Genomic DNA, 19,562 nt, shown 5'->3' with positions numbered 1-19,562 from the left:
AGAATATTAAAAATACTACCGAATTCTTCAATACATTCTCCCAAGACTTAAATGGAGAACAAAGGAGTCAATGAAGTGTTACATTAAATTCAACCACGTAAAATTTTCTCTGTAACAAAAAATTAGACTTTCTTCTCGTGTTTAGAAGCTATAAAGCGCTTCAAACATTGTGGAGATGCAGTTACTTGATCTCAGAAACAGCAAACAAAATGTGTTCAATTATCTCTGTAAGTAGAAGCATAATATTTTTACGAGAATGTTATAGAATTGATTTTTGAGCATATTTTCATACTTTTCAACGTAGAAACGTATTTCTTATGGACCTTGTTTCAATTTGAAATAATATTTTTTTTACATTTTTCTGCCTGTTTCAGTTTAGTCTTTCTATCCGAAGAATATTTGACAATACATCATTTTACAAATATAAGAAAATGTGTAGGTAGTTTTTTAGATGTGAAGGACCTCAAAATAATTATGAATATTTATAAAAACAAATGAGTATTATTGAAAAATTTACTGTTACAGTTTCAAGAAGAAGTAGTATATGAGTGCCTATATCAATGGAAATACAATTGCTGAAATGACTAAACTAAAACAATGATCTATTCCATAAATTTATATGTTGATAAGATTTTGTGTATGTACTAATATAGAAATACAATGCAATGATTTACATGAAAATTTTGATACAGAGCTCACTCATAAATGGAAATTCAAGAAACTATGGGCTATGATGTGTGATGAGAGGGCAGGCTAAAAGCTCCTAACTTCCATCACTGATTTCCCGGTTTTTTGCTATGAATTCGAGTCAGAATAGTAATTTACGTAACAAGTCCGGAAAATAGGGTTTTTTTGGACGAATAGACAAAATTCCAGGACGAGCGTAAGCGAGTCCTGGAAGTCTGTGAGTCCAAAAAAACCATTTTCGGGCGTGTTGCGTACAATTTTTTTTCGGCAACCATGTAAAATAACACTATCGCTGCTGCTTTCCATATTTTATTGCGATTACGATAAAAAAACATGCAAATTTTTGACAACTAATTTCATATGAACTGTCAGCCGTTATCTCGGTTGCTATGGATTCTATGATTCTTTTCCGGCCTAGTCCGGGAAGTACGTACTTTCCGGACTAGGCCGGGAAATGTTACTTTCTCAAAGAAAAAGCGTCCGGGAAGTGAGCACTTCCCGAACGGTTGCCGAAAAAAGTATTTTTAACATCATATGTTTTTTTGCAGCTTTTCACCGCTTTATTGGTTTGCCTTTTCATATCACTTTCTTTCACCTCAGCACGACCTCTAAATACAGGTAGGAAATCATAAATAACCATAGTTATATAGTTATATAATTAATCATAGGCTATTTAATTCCCAAGATCGACAAACATCTGGGTTTTCGTCAGCACTAAGGGCTAATCAGCAATATTCTCAGTTATTCTTGAGCGACGCACACGATTCCATTCATTCACATCATCAACATGTCCCAACAGATCAAATTTTTCCACCAGTTTCACTATTGCCGACCCTGAAGGTGCTTCACGAGAACCCAAAAGTGCTTTTTTATCCATTTCATTGCGTTTTTGATGTGTGTATCGTTCCATTTTTAGTAATGGCGAAGTTTTTACTTGTCAAATGTCATAAGATGACAGCTTCAAAAGTGACAGTAGCCCATATAGCGGGCTATTCAAAATGAAAACTTATTGAAAACCACCGTACTTTAACTTTAAGTGATATTTTGCCTCCAAATGAAAGTTTCCGTTTTTCAGTATACTCTGCAATTAATATTTTACAGATGAATCCTACGACGACACAAGATACAAGAGGGAACACTCACATGGTATAACTGGTCCAGTTCAAACCTACGTCAAAACCGACAAACATGCAAATTTTAAATGGGGAGTAAGACATCATGTTGGACACCACTATTCCGGGAAATAATAAAAAGTAGAGCCGAGATTGCATATTAGTGATTGGATGTAAATTGGATTGTTAAATCAGTAATAAGTTGATGCTATTTAAAGTACTTGAATTATATCCCAAGTGTGTTATGTATAAATTTGCATAACATTTCATCATTAGATCATCAAAAACCACAATTTCGCTCATAGCTGGAAACTATAACGTAATTGTTATCAGAGTTATTTCACATTGTGTGTGACAAATAAAATCTCCAACAAGTATTGTTTTTTGATAAAGTGTTTGACGTATTCATTTAAATTTGTAAAGAAGAATCTACATCCTACTTGTTAATTTTCTAAACCTTGGAAGGCTGTCAAATAAAATCGCAATTACCTTAAATCTAACCTAAAAAACACGGATCCGCCTACCTCAATGTCAACAAACCGATAAGAAATCAATTTTTTGTATTTGTGTAGGAGATTATGAGCATTCCTCAATTCTCATAATTAAAAATGCAACCCGTAGTACTATAGTTATGCCGCTCAATATCCAACTATAATTCAAGCATAAAATTTCGTTCAAAGTCATTAATTTATTTGTATTTAATATTGTATCGTAAAAATGTCTCATTATTTAGATCACATTTTGATAGGGGGTATTTTAAGCACTCTTTTCATAATATATAATTTTTCATTACACAAAATCGAGGAAGGCCATGTCGGCGTCTATTACAGGGTGAGAAACCAAGTAAAATAGGAAATTATTAATCTAAAATTTTTTTGAAATCCTTAGGGAGGTGCTCTATTACCAGAACTCAGTAATCCGGGATATCATATGTTGTTTCCTTTTTTAACTTCGTTCAAATCTGTTCAGGTAATGAATTGTGTGTATCTAATTTGACAAATTAGCCTCAAATAATTTTACTTGCCCTATTTGTCTCATCGAATTTTTCATTAGGTTACACTCCAAACTGATGAAGTGAAAAACGTACCCTGTGGAACAAGTGGGGGTGTGTTAGTATATTTCGATAGAATTGAAGTAGTTAACCATCTCGATTCAAGTAGCGGTAAGTATGCTTGCTAAACAAATTCAGAAATATCAACCCATTATTCTTGTAGTATTGGATATAGTCAAGAATTATACTGCCGACTACGATAGAGCGTTAATTTTCAACAAGGTACATCATGAACTGAATCAATTTTGTAGTACACATACTCTTCACGAAGTCTACATTGATCTTTTCGATCAACTTGATGAAAATCTGAAAGTAGCTCTGCAGAAAGATTTGTTAGAGATGGCACCAGGTTTGAAAATTCAAGCAGTTCGACTTACAAAACCTAAAATTCCAGAAGTCATAAGGAAAAATTATGAACTTATGGAAGGAGAAAAAACAAAGCTACTTATAGCTATTCAGCACCAGAAGGTCGTTCATATATTTCAGTGAAAAATTCAGCTTATTATATTTTCTTGTAGGTTGTTGAAAAAGATGCAGAAACAGAACGTAAACGTGCCATTATAGAAGCTGAAAAAGAAGCTCAAGTTGCAAAAATACACTATGAACAAAAAATAATGGAAAAGGAATCGCACCAAAGAATTTCCCAGATCGAGGATGAAATGCATTTAGCTAAGCAAAAAAGTCACACAGATGCAGATTTTTATAGACTCAAACAACAAGCTGAAGCTAATAAACTATTATTTACTCCCGAATACCTTGAATTGAAAAAATATGAATCTTTGGGCCAAAATAGCAAAGTTTACTTTGGAAAAGAAATTCCTCATACTTTTATACAAACAGATAATGTAGCAAGTAATGTGAAAGTATTGGATGGAAAAAATTGAAATAGTCAAAGTTTTTAATTTTTGTGATATGCACATATATATGTATTAGTTTGAATCATGGTTTCAATAACTTCCCTTTTATTGTATAGTAAATAATTAGATTTTGTTGATTCAAATGATTTTGTCTCTAAGCATTTTATTTGATCCATAGCTCAAAATCATCTAGGTGCACATCAGTCTACACTATTAACATAATTTAATTGACATCTAAATATAGTATACAAGGTTTCCTCGAAATATTCTTTTTTCTGTAGTAATCTTGTTCAAACCTCAACATCAATTGACAATGTTTGAAAAATTACATTAGGAAATACGAAATTGAGAAGGGTAATGAAACATTTCGAGTTCAACCAAAATGACTTTATTCTGTGCTATCACTGTTTTCAGAGTTAATGATTGAAATAATAAAAACAATAAGCCCTGTATATCATAACTTAATTATTTCATCTCCTTTTTATATGGGCAGTTGGTAATTAAAAACATTTAAGTTCATATAAGAACACATATAAGGCACTTATTCAAATACAAAACAAGTAATACCAATAAAAACATTAGTTCAATTTAAACATACTGGGTAAATAATAAATATTCAATTCAAAAATATACAAAAGGGTCTGTCTATTTAACAAGCAGATTCTAATAAATTCATACTATTTCTTCTTAAAGAAATTCATCAGGGTAGGTTGATTGGTTGCCAAAGGTTTGCCTTTTTTTCCTTTCACTGCAGCTTTTAGAGGAGGTGATTTCTTTTCTCCTTTTTGCACAGATTTCTCCGCTTCTTTTGGTTTTTCATCTTTCACATCAGATTCTTCATCTTCTGATTCACTCACTAAAACATATTCTGTTTTAGTAACGACAAATCCTTCCTCATCTGTATAAACTTTCTCCACGGCTTTTCTTCTTTTATTTTTAGGAATTGATTCTTTTGGTAGTATTGCTACGGGTTTTTCTTCTTCTATATCCTCATCTGGTTTTTCTTCTTCTTCATCATTCCCAAACATATCTGAAAATGTACTGATCAATTATCAAGTAACCACATTATAAAAAACATTGTCATCATCACTGAACACAATAAAATTGCATACAACAATACAAACAAGATTTAACTCACCATCCTCTGAATCACTTTGAACTATTATTCTCTTCCTTTTTTTCCCTTCTTGTTTCTTTTTATTAGATCCTTTAGCAGAAGTGGTTTTCTTAATTTGGCCTTGCCTAGGTGTTTTTTCCTCAAATTCTTCATTTTTTGTTGACTTCTCATTAATCACATCATTAGTTTCAGATCCCTTTTCCATTTTCACTTCAACTTTTACTTCTTGACAGTCATTTGTTTCCATTCTAGGCCGCTTTATTTCTCTAGTATCTTCTTCAGAAGATGGTGTTTTCCTCGTCTGTGGTTTAATTTCATTTTTCGAATTATTTGGAGTTTGTGAGAGGAAACCTTGAAGTCCCCCATTTTTTTTTTTAATATTAGCACCATTAGTTGATGGTGTTTGAATTGCTTTCATGTCACAATCATTTTCCTTCTTAACTGCAGACTTGAAGAACATAGGTGGTTTTTGTTTATCAAAGTTCTTTTGAGGTGGTAGTGGAGGTAACTCTACCGACTTAATATTTCGTTTGACACATTTTTCTCCGATTATAATTCCCTTATAAACATTACTCGTCACTTCACATTTCTCAGATAGAGCAATTACATTGAAATCAATTGTGTTACCTTTTTGCACACTGTAAATAACTTCGTTCGATACCAAGCTGAATTTTTTCTTTATTTCTTTGAGAGCTGCTAGGGAATCAAGGATTTTAATACTGTATTCTCCAGTGTGCAATTTTCCACATACTAAATAGGTAACGGAGATTTTTCCGGGATAGAGAATTCCATCAGAAACATATTTTTCCAATATATGTTTGGATTCGGTTATACTTGTATCAAATTTGTCGCAAACTATAGAATTTGTTACAATTTTGTCTTCATCCATCACGAGTTCTTCTATTTTCTGGAGGAAAATTTCCTCAGTTGCAGAATCCATTATATTAAACGAATAGATTGCCAAATAAAATGACCGACATATAAATTATTGACATTATTCTGGAGAGTTATTTTGGCGCGAAGTCATTAAGGTTATGATCTGATTTCATAGAAAAATATTCAATCATTTTTATTCATTCTGATAGACTTCCAGTATTTCAACCAAAAAAAAAGGTTTCAAAGTCAAATTAGAAATGACAATATTTCAAAAGTGATTTTCACTAGGTACTCATTCTTATGTCTGCAAAATCTGCCGGCCAGTCTATCCAAGCAAGACGTGAAGGAATTTATTGGACAGTTAAACATATAAAGGGACATCATTGTAATCTAGTTGAAGAAGTAGATCCGGTAGCCAGATTTGTTAAGTCGGGATGGTTCGTACCGTTACGAAGATCTTGGAAAAAATTCGTTACCATAAGTGAGAAAAATCCAGTAACCAAAATCCACATGAAATCCACTTATAACATCCGAGTTGAAAATATGAGGCATCTGGAGAAGTATTACTGCATGATACATCCATTCAGTGAAGGCCGGTAAATAGGAATATCTGTTGAATATATCAATAATAGTCCAATTTTTGATGAAGGTTGTTTTTACTTTTTATGAACCTCGCAGACAATTATCGCTTCAATTACCATAGTACCCCTTGGACCAATATGATATTCTCGCCAAATTTCATCAAAATCATATCAGTACAACGCGAATTGTGAGAATCCTGAGAGTTTCACGTTTGGGCATATCCTTTGTGTGAAAAATATGAATTTTTATGAAACCACCGAAATATCTGAGATTTTTTTTCAGATTTTTCTGGGATACTATAATGTCTATAGTCTATATCGTCCAATTGGAATCTGTGCCTATACTCATCATAGCTTCTGAACAATTAACAGCTGCACCTCACAACTGGTATATATTTCTGATTTTATTGAATGTTTTGTGTATGGCAGACATGGTGATATCATTTTTCTGTGGTTATTACGATGAAATGAACCAGTATATAGTTTTTGGAGCATCCAACGTAGCCAAGTAAGTGACTTTTCTTCAGCATATGATAGATTGCATTATAGAGCCTAATACTAATAATGATAAAGGTGAATCATGCCAGCGAGCGAATTCTTTTCATACACGTATATTACGCACACCTAATTGAATAGTTATGACACAGTAAAGAAACAACAGAACACTAAATATATAGAAACCATCTGAATCAGAGAATATTCAAGAAGAATATATCGGAAAAGCTCAATATTTCAGTGACAACAGATCCGACCAATGATCAAATAAGATTTGACCAACTCATAGAGAGAGATGCATGATATTATTGATATTTTACATCCTCTGAGCGGAGGTAAGAACATTGATTTGATTGGATCTGCATATTGAACTACCGAATACTATTCTATCATTGGTTGAAATTCAAACCTCTAATTTTCTCCTTCCTGATCACGTGACCAGAGTCTCTACTTTTTCTCTTTAATGTTGGAGTCATTGCTCTAAACTGCACCATGCACCATCGTCCAAGGGCACATCTATGGATTATTTGATCATTGGATCCTTCCCAGTTGGGATTTTCTGTATAATATAAAATGAAAATAACAATTTCCAGCTTCGAGTGTTGATCGCGTTGTCAGAATGAGGGAAATTTAAATGGTTTTACCCCAGGTTTGAAAACAGCTTCATTAAACTTCGTTGCTAATTCAGTTTTCAATTTTTAGAAAATACATTTGCAGTTATTTTTTCTTCGATTTGTTATCAGTATTCCAAATAAACCACATTGCTGCATTTACTGGATTGTACAAGCAGAGGGGTTATTACAACGTCCAATGGCTCTTCAGATTCGCCAGAATGAAAACAATTTTAGATTACTCTGATAAATACGGAATAGTAAGTTTCATTTTTTATCAGCATATAATTATTTATGGAATTGTAACAGTTGTATTAGAAAAGCGCAAAATTTGGATTGCACGTTATAACGATACTAAGATGGCATAGTAGTTGTAGGAAAAATTATTTTCAGTGATCAGCCCCACAGACAAAATTATTTCATTTAGGGGCTCATCAGCCAGCAACACAGTGGAGCCCATTTATCTTATGTTAATGTCGATAAATTTATAACCCGATTGAGCTTGAAACGCTTTGCTACAAAGAACGATTTTTGAATCTCCAAATCTTGCACTATTATTGATACACCTGTCATTTCAACTTAATTTTTTGTATTACCATCATTAACTTTCTTAAGATAAAGGGTGTTTTTTTTAGAGCTGTAGAACATTAAACTGCAATAAAACAACGATGGACTATTCGATTGACATGAATTTTATTTATCCGCAAGATAATCTTGTGGCATTACATTTTAAATATGATTTCTGGCATATGACCGCCACGGCTGGCACGGATGTAGTCCAATCTGGACGTCCAATTTTCGATGACTTTTTCCAACATTTGTGGCCGTATATCAACAATAACACGGCGAATGTTGTCTTCCAAATGGTCAAGGGTTTGTGGCTTATCCGCATAGACCAATGACTTTACATAGCCCCATAGAAAGTAGTCTAGCGGTGTTAAATCACAAGATCTTGGAGGCCAATTCACAGGTCCAAAACGTGAAATTAGGCGGTCACCAAATGTGTCTTTCAATAAATCGATTGTGGCACGAGCTGTGTGACATGTTGCGCCGTCTTGTTGGAACCACAGCTCCTGGACATCATAGTTGTTCAATTCAGAAATGAAAAAGTTAGTAATCATGGCTCCATACCGATCACCATTGACTGTTACGTTCTGGCCATCATCGTTTTTGAAGAAGTACGGACCAATGATTCCACCAGCCATAAAGCGCACCAAACAGTCAGTTTTTCTGGATGTAACGGTGTTTCGACATACATTCGAGTATTAGCTTCACTCCAAATGCGGCAGTTTTGTTTGTTGACGTAGCCATTCAACCAGAAGTGCGCTTCATCGCTAATGGACGTAGTGCGCGATACTTATTCTTCACAGAAACATTATTTTCGAAATAAAATTGCACTATTTGCAAGCGTTGTTCAGGCGTGAGTCTATTCATGATGAATTGCCAAACCGAACTGAGAATAAAGCACTTGACAGCTGTTAAATTGGTCGCCATCTTGAACAGTAATGCCAACTTAAAGTTATATACCTCGAAAAAAACACCCTATACCTATAATAAATCTACCAGATGTTTCAATAACACGTTTTTCAGCGATGGAATTTGCCAACATACATTTTTAGAACGATAGCATATACAAATATATGGATCATAATTTTCCTATGGTCCTTGTATTTGATAATAGTGGTGAGGTATTCGGATATTGACGGTCCCGTAGACAATTCTTTTCGAGCAATTATAGTGATGGTGTTCGAAATGGTTCAAACCATATTCCTGGTCAGAGTACCAAAAGCTGTATCTGATGGACCTTGGTACAAAATGTCAGTTTACCTTGTGTTATTGTTTAGTGGACTTTTCCTTAAAATGTTCATTGCAGGTAAGGTTTGAGAAGTTATGAGAAATATCCCCATATATTTATAAAACAAATCTCTTAAAAGTTTTATTAATACAAAAAGTAAACTTTTGTGTAGAAAATCGCGACAATTACAGTCCGCTATAAAGCTGCGTTTACTCTAGGCGCAATTGTTTCGCGAGGAAATTGCGCTTATTATTGACTATCCCCCCCCACACCCCTGAGTATTTGCAATGGATAAGCTCTCACTGGGAGCTGAGTCAGAATTTGTCCGCGCATCAAACGATTTTGCTCATCGAGATTCGCTTTGTGATAAAAAAAAAAAAAATTGTAATCGAAAAGAAAGAGGAGTTGTGAACTTAGCTTTCCATCAAAAGCCTCTTTAACGGATAATAATAATTAAAAATTAAAATAAGTCGATTCAGAACTTGTTTTGTTAAATGAAGAAAGATAATAATGAAGATTTAAACTTTCCAAAAGAAAAAAAATTTTATAGATTCAGTCCTTACTCGATGAAATTCATATTGATTTGATAAAAATAAATAAAAACGCTTTTTAATTTCCAAATTTATTTTATTAAAAATCTGAGAATTAAAAAGTGTTTATATTTATTTTTATCAAATCAATATAAATTTAATTCAAGAATTGTTTAGCCGCTGATGAAGCAGCTTAGATGGCGAAACAATTGTTGAATCAATTAAAAATCTGTGGAAATTGAAAAGTATTTATATTCATTTTTATCAAACAAAAAAAAGGAATAATTAAGTAAAACGACTAATATGATCTTCTAGCACAAATCTTACAAATATATATTTGCCGAAATATTTCAAAAAACAAGTACAGTCACCTGATGAATCAAATTGAAGCATACACAAGATTCAAGCAAGTACCTCCTGAAGTGAGCAAACGAATAAAGAGTTACATAGAATTCAAATTTCAAAAGACTGTTTTCAAGGAGAAATTGATATTGGAGAGTATATCTAATTCGTTGAGAAATGTAAGTGCTGTTAATAGAAGTATTAGTCATCGAAATATCCGTTTTACATTAATATATTTTAATTTATGAATTTATTTAATTTTAACATGTGAAAGAAAAACAGGATTTGGCATTTTTGCTTTTCCTGTTGTACAGAAACACATCACAAAAAATACTGATCTTTCCAACAGGTTGCACATATAATATCTATTAATCTATTGTAATATCTCTTATAAGGGGAAAAAATTAAATCATTATATAATATCTAATACATATATCATTGTTGATTCATAAAACCATAAGTATTATTCTAAAAATTATTTCTACATGGAAAATTCAATAATAATTAACAAAGTACTTGTTCAGGGAGTAGCGTATTAAAACAAGAATTCCAGTAACAATACACATTTTTCGTAGAAAGAACAGTCAAAAGAGTAAAAGCCAAATTTTTCAGGAAATTGTTTGGCACCTTTGTCAAAACTTCATCACAAGGGTTGAGATATTTAAGGATATGCCTCCAAATGTGATGATGAAGATAGTGATGTTGCTGAAACAAGAAATTTACCTCCCCAACGATGTTGTTGTACAAACGGGAGAACTTGGTACAGAGATGTTCTTCATTTATGTTGGAGTTTTAGCTGTATACACACCCACTGGAAAAGAGGTGACCTCAAAATCTTCGTTTACAAGTTAAAACCATTCAAATGAACTTTCAGATATGCCACCTGACAGATGGTGATCACTTTGGTGAAATAGCACTTTTACTTAATGAAACAAGAGTGGCAAGTTGTGTAGCCATTGATTTTTGTGAATTATATCGCCTCACCAAAAGGGACTTCAATGAAGCTCTAGAGTCTTATCCTGCTGCTAAATTAAGAATATTACAATTGGGACAAGATCGTTTCAAACAAACTGAAAAAATTATTCAAGCCACAAATGAAGAACAGTTTGAAGAAGAATTAATGGAACAATAAATGCACACCTTTTTATTTTAGTAAGATTTTTGAATCGATAAGTTGCAAAAATTGAATATTATGCATTTCAGTCATGATTCAGTTTAGTTTTGTGTTTGATGAAAAAATTGGATAGGAAAAAATTTTTTTTCTTTCCATTATGTTGCAGGAAGGGTAAAATTGCAAATAATTTACTTTATGTGGTGAAATAAAAATTTTAATTGTGCAGAAAACTTATTATTTATTAATTCTTAACAATAAAACATTTCAATTTTGCTTCGTACCAAAGAAAATTGAAAATGAACATAATGAAATAAAGAATGTTTATTATACAGGTTTTGGCCAATTACATGTTCTTGGCAATAATTCCAAACAATTTACACACATTTTTTAAAAAGTAATCCTCGTCATTGCTTAAGAGTACTGAAGAATTCTCTATGAAAAGGATTCTATACCAATTACAAATTATAAAACTCAAACTTATCTTGAACTGCTGGAACTGGACCTACTATGTTTCCTCCTTCTAACGGGACTTCTTGAGTGAGGTCGTCTTCTTGGTGGGCTTCTCCTAGGAGGTCTTAATGGACTACGCCTCCTAAATCGAGGAGGAGTTCTGCGATGCATGGGAGGCCTTCGCATTGGCATATGAGGAGGACTCCTCCTAGGTGGAGGAGGCCTAGGTTTTGGTAAAAGAACAGGTGCTGCAGTTATTTCTTGTCCATCTACCTGTCCTCCATCCATATGCTTCATAGCTTCTTCTGCCTCATCTGGGTTGGTGAACTCTACATAGCAAAACCCTCGACCTAAATGTGGGTGAACATGGTCTTTTGGGAACTCAATAGATTTTATGGTACCATAAGTGCTGAAAATCTCCATTTTTGCACAGATTTCTCCGCTTCTTTTGGTTTTTCATCTTTCACATCAGATTCTGATTCACTCACTAAAACATATTCTGTTTTAGTAACGACAAATCCTTCCTCATCTGTATAAACTTTCTCCACAGCTTTTCTTCTTTTATTTTTAGGAATTGATTCTTTTGGTAGTATTGCTACGGGTTTTTCTTCTTCTATATCCTCATCTGGTTTTTCTTCTTCTTCATCATTCCCAAACATATCTGAAAATGAAAAATCATCTTCTGATTCACTCACTAAAACATATTCTGTTTTAGTAACGACAAATCCTTCCTCATCTGTATAAACTTTCTCCACAGCTTTTCTTCTTTCATTTTTAGGAATTGATTCTTTTGGTAGTATTGCTACGGGTTTTTCTTCTTCTATATCCTCATCTGGTTTTTCTTCTTCTTCATCATTCCCAAACATACCCGAAAATGAAAAATCATCTTCTGATTCACTCACTAAAACATATTCTGTTTTAGTAACGACAAATCCTTCCTCATCTGTATAAACTTTCTCCACAGCTTTTCTTCTTTCATTTTTAGGAATTGATTCTTTTGGTAGTATTGCTACGGGTTTTTCTTCTTCTATATCCTCATCTGGTTTTTCTTCTTCTTCATCATTCCCAAACATACCTGAAAATGAAAAATCATCTTCTGATTCACTCACTAAAACATATTCTGTTTTAGTAACGACAAATCCTTCCTCATCTGTATAAACTTTCTCCACAGCTTTTCTTCTTTCATTTTTAGGAATTGATTCTTTTGGTAGTATTGCTACGGGTTTTTCTTCTTCTATATCCTCATCTGGTTTTTCTTCTTCTTCATCATTCCCAAACATACCCGAAAATGAAAAATCATCTTCTGATTCACTCACTAAAACATATTCTGTTTTAGTAACGACAAATCCTTCCTCATCTGTATAAACTTTCTCCACAGCTTTTCTTCTTTCATTTTTAGGAATTGATTCTTTTGGTAGTATTGCTACGGGTTTTTCTTCTTCTATATCCTCATCTGGTTTTTCTTCTTCTTCATCATTCCCAAACATACCTGAAAATGAAAAATCATCTTCTGATTCACTCACTAAAACATATTCTGTTTTAGTAACGACAAATCCTTCCTCATCTGTATAAACTTTCTCCACAGCTTTTCTTCTTTCATTTTTAGGAATTGATTCTTTTGGTAGTATTGCTACGGGTTTTTCTTCTTCTATATCCTCATCTGGTTTTTCTTCTTCTTCATCATTCCCAAACATACCCGAAAATGAAAAATCATCTTCTGATTCACTCACTAAAACATATTCTGTTTTAGTAACGACAAATCCTTCCTCATCTGTATAAACTTTCTCCACAGCTTTTCTTCTTTCATTTTTAGGAATTGATTCTTTTGGTAGTATTGCTACGGGTTTTTCTTCTTCTATATCCTCATCTGGTTTTTCTTCTTCTTCATCATTCCCAAACATACCTGAAAATGAAAAATCATCTTCTGATTCACTCACTAAAACATATTCTGTTTTAGTAACGACAAATCCTTCCTCATCTGTATAAACTTTCTCCACAGCTTTTCTTCTTTCATTTTTAGGAATTGATTCTTTTGGTAGTATTGCTACGGGTTTTTCTTCTTCTATATCCTCATCTGGTTTTTCTTCTTCTTCATCATTCCCAAACATACCCGAAAATGAAAAATCATCTTCTGATTCACTCACTAAAACATATTCTGTTTTAGTAACGACAAATCCTTCCTCATCTGTATAAACTTTCTCCACAGCTTTTCTTCTTTCATTTTTAGGAATTGATTCTTTTGGTAGTATTGCTACGGGTTTTTCTTCTTCTATATCCTCATCTGGTTTTTCTTCTTCTTCATCATTCCCAAACATACCTGAAAATGAAAAATCATCTTCTGATTCACTCACTAAAACATATTCTGTTTTAGTAACGACAAATCCTTCCTCATCTGTATAAACTTTCTCCACAGCTTTTCTTCTTTTATTTTTAGGAATTGATTCTTTTGGTAGTATTGCTACGGGTTTTTCTTCTTCTATATCCTCATCTGGTTTTTCTTCTTCTTCATCATTCCCAAACATACCTGAAAATGAAAAATCATCTTCTGATTCACTCACTAAAACATATTCTGTTTTAGTAACGACAAATCCTTCCTCATCTGTATAAACTTTCTCCACAGCTTTTCTTCTTTTATTTTTAGGAATTGATTCTTTTGGTAGTATTGCTACGGGTTTTTCTTCTTCTATATCCTCATCTTGTTTTTCTTCTTCTTCATCATTCCCAAACATATCTGAAAATGAAAAATCATCTTCTGATTCACTCACTAAAACATATTCTGTTTTAGTAACGACAAATCCTTCCTCATCTGTATAAACTTTCTCCACAGCTTTTCTAATTTTATTTTTAGGAATTGATTCTTTTGGTAGTATTGCTACGGGTTTTTCTTCTTCTATATCCTCATCTGGTTTTTCTTCTTCTTCATCATTCCCAAACATATCTGAAAATGAAAAATCATCTTCTGATTCACTCACTAAAACATATTCTGTTTTAGTAACGACAAATCCTTCCTCATCTGTATAAACTTTCTCCACAGCTTTTCTTCTTTTATTTTTAGGAATTGATTCTTTTGGTAGTATTGCTACGGGTTTTTCTTCTTCTATATCCTCATCTGGTTTTTCTTCTTCTTCATCATTCCCAAACATACCTGAAAATGAAAAATCATCTTCTGATTCACTCACTAAAACATATTCTGTTTTAGTAACGACAAATCCTTCCTCATCTGTATAAACTTTCTCCACAGCTTTTCTTCTTTTATTTTTAGGAATTGATTCTTTTGGTAGTATTGCTACGGGTTTTTCTTCTTCTATATCCTCATCTGGTTTTTCTTCTTCTTCATCATTCCCAAACATATCTGAAAATGTACTGATCAATTATCAAGTAACCCCATTATAAAAAACATTGTCATCATCACTGAACACAATAAAATTGCATACAACAATACAAACAAGATTTAACTCACCATCCTCTGAATCACTTTGAACTATTATTCTCTTCCTTTTTTTTCCTTCTTGTTTCTTTTTATTAGATCCTTTAGCAGAAGTGATTTTCTTAATTTGGACTTGCCTAGGTGTTTTTTCCTCAAATTCTTCATTTTTTGTTGACTTCTCATTAATCACATCATTAGTTTCCGATCCCTTTTCCATTTTCACTTCAACTTTTACTTCTTGACAGTCATTTGTTTCCATTCTAGGCCGCTTTATTTGACAGCTGTTAAATCGGTCGTCATCTTGAACAGTAATGCCAACTTAAAGTTATATATCTAGAAAAAAAACACCCTATACCAGCGTTGCCGTTCGTACGATAATTATCGTTTTGTACGATAATTTGCTGCTCAATACTATGTACGATACCGCATGTACGATAATAGCGTTTTGTACGATAATTTCAGTGTACCTATCATTTGAGCTAAAGTGTTTATAGATACTCAAAATATAATGAAACTCAGTATGACCAGATTTAGTAGTTATCAAATTTTTCAGTAGATTATTGCATTTTCAGGAAGTTTTTAGTAGGAAGAAATCATTTGATAGATTTTAGTAGTTTTAAAAAATCTAACCGAGACGGTTGGGAATGTCTAGACTCAAGAATGTTCCGATGAATCAATTCATTGTTCATTGGGGTTCTACGTTCAACGTGAATCTAGGAGAACGAACCTACTCAAACATAATAAAATCATAAAACTTCTTTGGTGCCTGTCAGCTGAAAATAAATACAAAGAATCATGGAATATCCGAATTCCGGAGGGACGAAGGGTCCTCATTAAAAACAGAATTTGTGGTTCCCAGGAATACCAACAGAACATTGACAATCAATGGAGAAGGCTTCAACAGAATTTTAAAGACTTGCCAAATGAAATAAAGGAGGTTGAGAACTTGGATGATTTTTATTTTAAAATTGGTCAGCTACGGGATTGCGAAGAAAAACCGATGTTCGCTGACTTAAGCAGTTTCGCAATATCTGTTCTGTCGCTACCACATTCGAATGCAACCTGCGAGAGACAATTCTCTAAAATCAATTTAATAAAAACTGATTCGAGAAACCGTTTGTTGACCAAAACAATCAATGGAATAATGCATTCTTCGCAAAGCATGCATCTCGCGAATGGATGCGTAAATTTTCAATCTTCTGAAATTATGCTTAAGTCCATGACAACATCAGCTAACGTTTCCGACCAGCAAAATGATCCTAAAATAAATATTATATTTGATATTTAATTGTGAAAAAATATATTTATAGATAAATAATTGAAACGTTTTTTATTTCATATTTATTTTCAATAATAAATTTGATAATTATTAAATAACAACTTTATTTAATTGTTTCAAAGATCGAGTGAAATTGACGTCACAAAATTACAACTATAAAAGTTTTGGTATTCGCTCAGCTAATATGGCTCAATATCTATAAGACAAATTTTCAGTCTCTTTTTTAAAACATTTAAATTAGATATAATTTTTTAATTTTTTGCAAGTTCATTGTACAATCTTATGTACATATTAGAATTGTAAGATGGATGTTTTTCCGTCACCGACAGTCTGTGAATAGGATAATACAGGTTGTCTGATCTTGCCTAATAATTAATTAATTATTCATTTACCGTTTTGTTTAAATAAAAAATATATTACTTATTCGATATATTGCTTGTTTTTTCATCCTTGTCCACAAATTATCATATTCTCGCAAAAATTTCCTTCATTTCGAATGTGTACGATAAAAATCAGTGGGATACGATAATATGTACGATAATGTACGATAATTTTGAACACGCGGTACGATAATTTCGGCTTGTCGGCCTGGCAACGCTGCCCTATACCTATAATAAATCTACCAGATGTTTCAATAACACATTTTTTAGCGATGGAATTTGCCAATATACATTTTTAGAACGATAGCATATACAAATATATGGATCATAATTTTCCTATGGTCCTTGTATTTGATAATAGTGGTGAGGTATTCGGATATTGACGGTCCCGTAGACAATTCTTTTCGAGCAATTATGGTGATGGTGTTCGAAATGGTTCAAACCATATTCCTGGTCAGAGTACCAAAAGCTGTATCTGATGGACCTTGGTACAAAATGTCAGTTTACCTTGTGTTATTGTTTAGTGGACTTTTCCTTAAAATGTTCATTTCAGGTAAGGTTTGAGAAGTTATGGGAAATATCCCCATACATTTATAAAACAAATCTCTTAAAAGTTTTATTAATACAAAAAGTAAACTTTTGTGTAGAAAATCGCGACAATTACAGTCCGCTATAAAGCTGCGTTTACTCTAGGCGCAATTGTTTCGCGAGGAAATTGCGCTTATTATTGACTATCCCCCCCACACCCCTGAGTATTTGCAATGGATAAGCTCTCACTGGGAGCTGAGTCAGAATTTGTCCGCGCATCAAACGATTTTGCTCATCGAGATTCGCTTTGTGATACAAAAAAAAATTGTAATCGAAAAGAAAGAGGAGTTGTGAACTTAGCTTTCCATCAAAAGCCTCTTTAACGGATAATAATAATTAAAAATTAAAATTAGTCGATTCAGAACTTGTTTTGTTAAATAAAGAAAGATAATAATGAAGATTTAAACTTTCCGAATGAAAAAAAAATTGATAGATTCAGTCCTCACTTGATGAAATTCATATGGATTTGATAAAAATAAATAAAAACGCTTTTTAATTTCCATATCTATTTAATTTATTTAATTAAAAATCTGTGAGAATTAAAAAGTGTTTATATTTATTTTTATCAAATCAATATAAATTTCCATCAAGTAAGGACTGAATTCATTAAATATTTTTTTTTAATTAATTCAAGAATTGTTTCGCCGCTGATGAAGCAGCTTAGATGGCGAAACAATTGTTGAATTAATTAAAAATCTGTGGAAATTGAAAAGTATTTATATTCATTTTCATCAAACAAAAAAAAAGGATAAAAATAATTAAGTAAAACGACTAATATGATCTTCTAGCACAAATCTTACAAATATATATTTGCCGAAATATTTCAAAAAACAAGTACAGTCACCTGATGAATCAAATTGAAGCATACACAAGATTCAAGCAAGTACCTCCTGAAGTGAGCAAACGAATAAAGAGTTACATAGAATTCAAATTTCAAAAGACTGTTTTCAAGGAGAAATTGATATTGGAGAGTATATCTAATTCGTTGAGAAATGTAAGTGCTGTTAATAGAAGTATTAGTCATCGAAATATCCGTTTCGCATTAATATTTTAATTTATGAATTTATTTAATTTTAACATGTGAAAGAAAAACAGGATTTGGCATCTTTGAAAACAGAGCGATCATTTTTGCTTTTCCTGTTGAACAGAAACAAATCACAAAAAATACTGATCTTTCCAACAGGTTGCACATATAATATCTATTATTAGGGTAAATAATTAAATCAGTATATAATATCTATTACATATATCTTTGTTGATTCATAAAACCATAAGTATTATTCTAAAAAATTATTTCTACATGGAAAATTCAATAATAATTAACAAAGTACTTGTTCAGGGAGTAGCATATAAAAACAAGTATTTCAGTAACAATATACATTTTTCGTAGAAAGAACCGTCAAAAGAGTAAAAGCCAAATGTTTTAGGAAATTGTTTGGCACCTTTGTCAAAACTTCATCACAAGGGTTGAGATATTTAAGGATATGCCTCCAAATGTGATGATGAAGATAGTGATGTTGCTGAAACAAGAAATTTACCTCCCCAATGACGTTGTTGTACAAACGGGAGAACTTGGTACAGAGATGTTCTTCATTTATGTTGGAGTTTTAGCTGTATACACACCCACTGGAAAAGAGGTGACCTCAAAATCTTCGTTTACAAGTTAAAACCATGCAAATGAACTTTCAGATATGCCACCTGACAGATGGTGATCACTTTGGTGAAATAGCACTTTTACTTAATGAAACAAGAGTGGCAAGTTGTGTAGCCATTGATTTTTGTGAATTATATCGCCTCACCAAAAGGAACTTCAATGAAGCTCTAGAGTCTTATCCTGCTGCTAAATTAAGAATATTACAATTGGGACAAGATCGTTTCAAACAAACGGAAAAAATTATTCAAGCCACAAATGAAGAACAGTTTGAAGAAGAATTAATGGATCAATAAATGCAATACTATTTTTATTTTAGTAAGATTTTTGAATCGATAAGTTGCAAAAATTAAATATTATGCATTCAAGTCATGATTCAGTTTAGTTTGATGAAAAAATTAGATACGAAAATATATTTTTTGTTTCCATTATGTTGCAGGAAATGTAAAATTGCAAATAATTAACTTTATGTGGTGAAATGAAAAATTTAATTGTGCTGAAAACTTATTATTTATTAATTCTTAACTATAAAACATTCCAATTTTACTCCATATCAGAGAAAATTGAAAATGAACATAATGAAATAAAGAATGTTTATTATACAGGTTTTGGCCAATTA

General features: G+C 32.4%; 4 protein-coding genes across 5 annotated transcripts; 3 read left to right on the top strand and 1 right to left on the bottom strand.

Moving 5' to 3' along the window:
- On the top strand, nt 1-3,789 carry LOC123682761 (erlin-1-like). Of its 2 annotated transcripts, XM_045621544.1 has the most exons (7): nt 55-227; nt 1,236-1,305; nt 1,789-2,630; nt 2,688-2,768; nt 2,853-2,961; nt 3,014-3,318; nt 3,369-3,789. In XM_045621544.1, the coding sequence occupies exons 3-7, from the start codon at nt 2,517-2,519 to the stop codon at nt 3,732-3,734; spliced, it is 975 nt and encodes a 324-aa protein (XP_045477500.1). In that variant the 5' UTR covers nt 55-227; nt 1,236-1,305; nt 1,789-2,516; the 3' UTR covers nt 3,735-3,789. The 2 variants fall into 2 exon arrangements, with proteins under 2 accessions (XP_045477501.1, XP_045477500.1); XM_045621545.1 differs by lacking the exon at nt 1,236-1,305 and having other exon boundaries at nt 1-227.
- A 290-nt stretch (nt 3,790-4,079) lies between these two features.
- On the bottom strand, nt 4,080-15,304 carry LOC123683136 (DEK domain-containing chromatin-associated protein 4-like). The gene is made up of 3 exons (XM_045622033.1): nt 15,079-15,304; nt 12,343-14,970; nt 4,080-4,593 (listed from the first exon to the last, which is right to left on the bottom strand). Exons 1-3 carry the CDS (start codon nt 15,302-15,304, stop codon nt 4,385-4,387), a joined length of 3,063 nt encoding a protein of 1,020 aa, XP_045477989.1. The 3' UTR covers nt 4,080-4,384.
- Nucleotides 5,815-11,398, top strand: LOC123682759 (potassium/sodium hyperpolarization-activated cyclic nucleotide-gated channel 2-like). The gene is made up of 7 exons (XM_045621541.1): nt 5,815-6,296; nt 6,565-6,789; nt 7,479-7,647; nt 8,978-9,260; nt 10,028-10,233; nt 10,667-10,876; nt 10,929-11,398. Exons 1-7 carry the CDS (start codon nt 6,001-6,003, stop codon nt 11,184-11,186), a joined length of 1,647 nt encoding a protein of 548 aa, XP_045477497.1. The 5' UTR covers nt 5,815-6,000; the 3' UTR covers nt 11,187-11,398.
- Nucleotides 15,305-18,046: 2,742 nt separating the features above from the next.
- On the top strand, nt 18,047-19,439 carry LOC123682763 (potassium/sodium hyperpolarization-activated cyclic nucleotide-gated channel 1-like). The gene is made up of 3 exons (XM_045621547.1): nt 18,047-18,286; nt 18,720-18,929; nt 18,982-19,439. The coding sequence occupies exons 1-3, from the start codon at nt 18,140-18,142 to the stop codon at nt 19,237-19,239; spliced, it is 615 nt and encodes a 204-aa protein (XP_045477503.1). The 5' UTR covers nt 18,047-18,139; the 3' UTR covers nt 19,240-19,439.
- The last annotated feature ends 123 nt before the right edge of the window (nt 19,440-19,562 follow it).

Source organism: Harmonia axyridis, chromosome 6 (genome assembly GCF_914767665.1).
Source record: "Harmonia axyridis chromosome 6, icHarAxyr1.1, whole genome shotgun sequence".
NCBI classification, from domain to species: Eukaryota; Metazoa; Arthropoda; class Insecta; order Coleoptera; family Coccinellidae; genus Harmonia; species Harmonia axyridis.
The sequence above is the reverse complement of the archived record's forward strand: the minus strand, read 5'-3'. Positions and strand labels throughout refer to the sequence as shown.